Raw genomic sequence first — 7,349 nt, forward strand, 5'->3', positions numbered from 1 at the left:
TTCTCTAAAGTCCATGCACCAAACCCATCCTCGTATGATTTTCTTGATGCTGGTCCATCTCCTTTTTTGGTCTCCCAACTGCTGCAGTCGGCCCAATCCAATGAGCCAACTCAAACCAATTCCCTCACTCAACACTCTGACCAGCCCATTTCCTCACCAGATCAGCGCCCAACCAGCCCGCCTTCTCCCTTACCCGTTTCCCAGCAGGCCTACACCATGAGCTCACCCAACTCGCCTAGCTCCCAATCTGCTATTTCGGCCCAGCAGCCTCAGGCCGACCCACCACCCAGAATGTCCACAAGAAGTCAGCATGGCATTTATAAGCCCAAAAAGGGTTTTAATTTGCACACATCCTCCATTCCTTCCATTTCCCCAATTCCTAAAAATATCTTAAGTGCTTCAAAAGACACAAATTGGAAAATGGCTATGTTGGATGAATTTTCTGCTCTAATTGAAAATAAGACGTGGGAGTTGGTCCCACGCTCTGCTGATGTGAATATTATTTGTTCTTTGTGGATTTTTCGACATAAAAAGAAAGATGACGGTTCTTTTGAGCGACATAAAGCTCGTCTTGTAGGTGATGGCCAATCCCAACAGGTGGGTGTAGATTGTTTTGAGACCTTCAGTCCGGTTGTGAAACCGGCCACCATTCGGTCAATTTTGAGCATCGCATTATCTAATTCTTGGTCTATCCGTCAGTTGGATGTCAAGAATGCCTTTCTCCATGGTAATCTCACTGAAACTGTTTATATGCATCAGCATATGGGATTTCGAGATCCTAACTATTCTTATTATGTATGCTTGCTGCGGAAATCTCTCTACGGCCTTAAACAGGCTCCCCGATCCTAGTATCAACGTTTTGCAGATTATGTTACCTCTATTGGCTTTGTTCACAACAAATCTGATCATTCTTTATTTATTTATCATCATGGAGCTGACACTGCATATATTTTGTTGTATGTTGATGACATCATTATTACTGCTTCTTCTGATGCTCTCCGCAAGTCGATAATGTCTCTTCTCAGTTCTGAATTTGCAATGAAGGACTTGGGTCCTCTCATTTATTTTTTGGGTATTTCTGTCACCCAATGTAATACCTCGTATTTTTATAATATTTATAAGTATATTTTATTATATTTATAAAGCATTTTACGATTTATTAACATTTAAATAATATTTAAATGCATTTTATTTAATGTATTTTAATTAATTAGAATATTTATTATTTTAATTAATTACGAAACAAATTTAATTCTTGAGTCGGAAAATTAAATGAGTTACAAATGATTTTTAAAGCTTCTGGTTTTACATAAAAAGTCCAATTCGTTTTACTAAACGAGCCCAATCAATAGTATTTAATTTAAATCCTAAGCTAGCCCAATTCATTTAATTCCTAAGCCCAACTCAAATATCCTAAGCCTAGCCCATCAAGGGATTAGGGAGCCTATAAATAGGACTCCCCCATCATTAAATGAGCCCCTAAAATTCATAAACCCTATTTTTCTTTGCTTGCCCAACACTCCCTCTCGCCCTCGCTCGCCTTCCCTCGCGCATCAACGCCCAGCCCTCGCTCTCTCCCTCACTCGCAGCCAGCGCTGCCCCCTTCCCCTTTGTCGCGCGCAGCTGCTGTTGTTGCTATGGTGCGTTGTTGCTGTCCCTCTCGCCAAGCCGCACGCACACTCCATCCCTCTCTTCTCTCGTTTGCACACCCGCACGCACGCAACCATGCTCGTGCCCTTGTGCTGCTCGGCCTCACGCCCAACGCGCTGCCCCTGTGCCTTTGAGTGTGTCGCGCCCAGCGCTGCACTCCCTCTCGCCCTCGCTTGCTCTCTCTCGCGCACCAGCGCCCAGACCCTCGCTCCCTCTCTCGCGCAACAGCGCCCAGCCCTCGCTCCCTCTCTCGCGCAACAGCGCCCAACCCTCGCTCGCCCCTCGCGCCCAGCGCCCAGCCGCGGCCTTCGCCCTGCTGCTGCTCTTCGTGCCGCGCTGCACACGCACACACGAGTGGTGTGTCGTGTGTTGTGTTGCTTCATTGTTGTTCGTTTTCCAATCTCTTTTCGCCCAATCACATTAATTCGTGGTTGTTCCGTGCTATAGGCCGGATTGGTATAATTCTCTTCTTCCTTATCTATTCTATTTAAATTTCGTATTTTAAATTATTATATTAATATTGTTTTGAGTAATTAAAATGCCGGGAACCGGTTATGAATACCGTGGTTTGAGGATTTGTGTGTTGTGATTCATTAGGTTTGTTTTAATTATTAAAGGATGAATTTTCAGATTTGTTTATTAAATAAAGCATTGATTTTTATGATAAGAAACTAGTGTTATTGGGATTTTCAAGTTAGGGTTTTAACCTAGACCTAATGAGTCAATTGATTAGCATAATTAGGTGATGATTTTAATTATGATAATCAATTATATTTTCAGATTTGAATAAAGGTTTAAAGTGTCGATTTTTATTGATTTTAAAGGCAGAAAAAGTATGTTTTCGTACTAAGGATTGATTTTGCAAATTGAGACGTTTTTATTATTGAAAAACGATTGAATTCTAAAGTCTAAAGGAGGTTTTAAATTTTATAAAGTTGCTGGAAATTTAATGAACATGGAAATAACTTAAGTTTCATTATTTTGATGATAGGAGGTGATTTCTAGTTGAGTGCTCGTTATTGCAAAGTGGCCCCTACGCTTAGGTATTCAAGGTACGTACAAGTCTAGGGCGACCACACCTTGTTGTCAATGACATTACATGATTGTTGATGATGTGAATTACATTATGTGGAATCATGTTTATTTTGGTGAACGAGCATGTGAATTGTGATGTTGGATTTATTGGATTAATTGTTGAACAAGCATGTTGAAATTATTACGAGTATGGATTTCATTGTCAATCATGTTGTTCAATATTTATGCATGTATGGTTTGTTTCACATGCAAGGGATGGATTATTTATTTGTATGATATTGTACGGGATGTCTAGCATACTTTGAGCCAATTATTCGTACCTCGTTGTACTATTTATTTTACCACATGTGAAGGGTTAGCTCACGTAAGCCACCACACATGTAGGGTTCAGTTGGGAATGTTATGTATCAAATGAATTAGGATTTGTCGTGCAAGGGCACAACCCTCATGTTAATATGCATGATATGGAGTCTCACTTTGGTGAGGAGGAACATGGTAGCAATATCACAAGTGTCTCGCTTGGTTGATCACAAGTCTTAAAGCATTAAAATAAGATTGTTCTGGTTGTTGTTTATTAATTGTATGTATGAATGTTGTCGAGTCTTGAGTTCGCCTTTATTAAAATATTAATAAACGTAAAGTGCAACCGGAACAAGCTTCAAAACTCTTGGAACGTATATACCTTGAGTATGAACAATGGGGGGAGTCTTGCCGGAAAGCTCGTACTCCTACTAATGATACAAGACGTTGTTTCATTTATATTATGCGCAGGAATTCCGTCGGTATGGCCCGACACTTGGTATGGCCCGATTTTATTATTATTATATTTGGTGTATGGTTGGCTCCCATCACCTTTCCTTTATGGAATATTTCTTTTGGCCCGTTCGAAGCTTATTCTAATTAAATTGTGAGTCAAGAGTCGAGTCAAGAGTCGAGTCTTGTATTCATGATTGATTGTTAATTATTATATGGCTTTCGCATGTTGATTAACACTTAGTGAGTGATGCATGTTTTAGTTTCATTCACCCTATGCTTGTAAGTACTCAGCTTTTGCTGACTACGTGCTTTGTGTGTGTTGGTCATGGCCTTTGCCTTAATGACCCTATGATGATCTATCATTTGCACTTGCATTGATGGGGAGTAGAATAAAATAGCAGGTTGGTAGATCGGAATCATGTGGCTTGGGATGATCGAGAGAGTTGCATGTTTTCGTATTTTGAACTATTTAACTTTATTTTAATTATGTTTGAAATGTTTGAATTATTTATACTTTGGGTTTTGGGCCATTATGGTTCCAAATTGTAGGAGGCCTCAATATTTCATTAATTATGGTTTTTAAAAGTTAGTTGACATTTAATTCCGCTGCGTAATTCTGGTACTAGCCTTAACCGTTATCACGGTGGCGGTAATACTTTAGTAATTCCTTTATTTTAAGTTGGAAAATGGTTTTATAAAAGCAAGGAATTATTAGGGTGTTACACCCAACATGCAGGTGGTCTCTTTCTTTCTCAGACGAAATATGCTGAATAGATTATTGAACGGGCTGGGATGACATCGTGCAAATCCCCTCCAACACCCGTTGACACTGGCTCCAAACTCAGCTCCTTTGCAGGTTCTCCTTATGAAGATCCTACCCATTATCGCAGTCTTACCGGTGCATTACAATATCTTACATTCACCAGACCAGATATTTCATATGCCGTACAACAAGTGTGCCTTCACATGCATGATCCGAAGACTGAACATATGAGTGCGCTTAAGCGCATATTGCATTACATTTAAGGTACTCTTACATTTGGTTTGCATCTTTACAAATCTTTTATTGCTTCTCTTGTCACATACACAGATGCAGACTGGGGTGGTTGCCCCGATACTAGACGATCCACTTCCGGTTATTGCGTTTTTCTAGGCGACAACCTGATTTCTTGGTCTTCTAAACGCCAACCAATTTTATCTCGGTCCAGTGCAGAAGCATAATATAGGGGGGGTGGAAAATGTCGTCTCTAAGTCTTGTTGGATCCGTAATCTACTTTTGGAACTCTCTTTCCCGATCCGCAAGGCTACATTGGTTTATTGTGACAATGTCAGTGCGATATACCTTTCCGGCAATCCCGTACAACATCAACGCACAAAGCACATTGAAATGGACATTCACTTCGTCCATGAGAAAGTTAGTCGAGGTGAAGTCCGTGTTCTTCATGTTCTATCTCACTATCAGATAGCCGACAATATTCACTAAAGGACTTCCGCACGTACTCTTCAATGATTTTCGGGACAATCTAAGCGTCCGTGAGTCTCCCCCTTTGACCGTGCGGGTGTGATAGACCACATATATATCTTTGTATTTATGTAAATTATTCTGTTAATTATGTATAGCTTGACTTAGTCCAAAACCCTAAACCTAATGTATCCTGTATATATACATTTAACGTAAATCAATAAAAGCACACAACTGAATTCTCTCATCATGAACCACAATGTCACCTGTTTTCGGTACCGCAAAGTATGTAAGAGTATAATTATATACCGACATCAGAAAAATAAGTCACATATTCTTAAGGGTCGTTTGGTTGATCGTGGGAAGTAGAACTTCCTAGGAAGAAACTTTTCCCATGAATAAGCATCTCCTAGGAATTGGGTGATATTGTTTGGTTGAACATGGGAAGTAAATTCCCATGGGAAGTTCCACTCACCTAAGAGAACCTAAGTAAGCAACTTCCTCTATTTTGTAGGAAGTAGAACTTCCTAAAAAGTGTGACTTCCCATGTTTTTGTCAACCAAATAATCCTAAAATTTTCCCCTTCCTAGGAAGTTATACTTCCCATGGTTTTTCATGTCAACCAAACAACACCTTAAGTTGATTACAATTTTATTACGGAGTAACTAGACTATGTTCTTTCCACCTTATTTTTGTTGCTTATTATATTAGAGTATTAGACCAGAAAAATCAAACCAGATTAGACTAGACCTGATAAAAAATTCACGTGGTCCCTTATTAAAGCTGAGTTTGATTAATTTTTGTGCTTAATTTACTGGAATTCAATCTTCCTTTCTAGAACCATCACATTGTTTAACATGTGTATCTAATTTCTCAACATTTGAAGAACAAATATATCATTATGTATTGAAAGTTTTTGTTTGGAAATACAAAAGAAAAGAGTGTAAAAATGTGAATAGCATTTTTGTCCCACATTAAAAGAATTCCTCATTTCCACTTTATTTATACTTAGGGTTGAGGGTGTAACTCTGTTTGATCGAGAAAGTCTGAGAGTTGTATGGATGGACACATAATACATGCGTGCGCCGGCTAGGTCGGGCTTGGGTCTCGCGCCACGGGCCATGGTACTAGGAAATGCAATGCGCGGGCGTGGGGTGTGTTTTGTGGGCCTTACCTATTCCTTTTGACACCGGGCTATTTTGGTTAATTATTTGTTACGGGAATCTGTATTGATGACGTAATCGTTGAATTAATTGGCCTTAATGGTGTCCGTTACATTTTTGTTGCTTTGTCCGTTATTGTCTTTTTCTCTTCCTAAGTTTGATTAAATATCATCAAACTTTGTTAAAAAATAATATATACTACACGAATTGGTTCCTATAAAAACCACATTTTTTTTCTTCCTCTCAAAAAAGTTACTTATCTTATTGTCGCCAGACTCGCAACATCATTTTGTTATTTGATTTGGATACATGTAGTTTCTATCCAAACCCAACGGTAACTTGTTGTAGTTCCTGTCTATCTCATTCTCATCGCCATCTTCACTGCCGCTTTCTGGGTTGGTGTCGCGCTCACGAAACAGTTCTACAACAGCCAGCGCTTGCTTGAAGATTGCATGTTGTCGAGTCCGCACAAGCTTCTCACTCAAGATCTCACAAAGCTTCATTACTTTGGCTTCAATCAGTGTTGTTGCTCTGTAATCATCATCTTCAGTTTTTCGTTGCAGTTTGTGGAGAGGTGTATTCTTCTTCTTAACAAGGAGAAGCCTCTCTACCTTCTGTTGGACGGTACCACCAGATTTAAGTCCTAAGATGTCCAATAACTCCTTTAGCTTTGCAGATCCCAATTCCATAAGACTCTCCGCTGTGTTGAATCCATCAATTTGCTCCATCACATCGCTACTTGTCATTGTCATTGTCATTGTCATACTCCTCCGCCGCTTCTGTCCTACAATGAAATCAGATTCCAAATCTTTGAACAATCGATCCAAAAACAACAAGGGTTGCGTTCGATCAAGAAAGGACACCAAGTACTCAAATATTTCTGTGATATATTGTTTATAGTCTGTTCTGCGCTTGTATTTTGAAGATCCAATTCCAGGGAATATGGCGAGGTAATCGACATAGCAAAGAGGGTAACCAAATTTAGAATTGACGAAAGTAAAATAAAATTGATGAAGATCTAAATACCTTCCACAGTTTTCTTCTCCGCTGAAAGGTATGTCAAAACTCTGTAATTCCTGAAGAATCATCTCTATTTGCTCGCCGTCACGAACGACCCTCGAAGACGACTCCATCATCTGATTGAATGTTTTTGTTTTTGTTTTAGAATTTATAGATATTATTGAAGTGAATTATGTTAAATGTTGACGGCTTATCAAATACGGAGTATATATATACATACACACGTAATATCAGTCCGAATATATATTTTTAGTTTCCTAATC

At 39.3% G+C, this 7,349-nt stretch overlaps 1 protein-coding gene across 1 annotated transcript; it reads right to left on the reverse strand.

Moving 5' to 3' along the window:
• Positions 1 to 6,350: 6,350 nt before the first annotated feature.
• Positions 6,351 to 7,199, reverse strand: LOC110795650 (splicing factor SF3a60 homolog). The gene has a single exon (XM_022000675.1). The coding sequence runs from the start codon at positions 7,197 to 7,199 to the stop codon at positions 6,351 to 6,353; it is 849 nt and encodes a 282-aa protein (XP_021856367.1).
• Positions 7,200 to 7,349: the final 150 nt, after the last annotated feature.

This window comes from Spinacia oleracea, chromosome 5 (genome assembly GCF_020520425.1).
Source record: "Spinacia oleracea cultivar Varoflay chromosome 5, BTI_SOV_V1, whole genome shotgun sequence".
NCBI lineage: Eukaryota > Viridiplantae > Streptophyta > Magnoliopsida > Caryophyllales > Amaranthaceae > Spinacia > Spinacia oleracea.

Excerpts from the sequence above, each read along its gene's own strand:
- LOC110795650 (XM_022000675.1), bottom strand. The coding sequence starts at position 7,199 with ATGGAGTCGTCTTCGAGGGTCGTTCGTGACGGCGAGCAAATAGAGATG.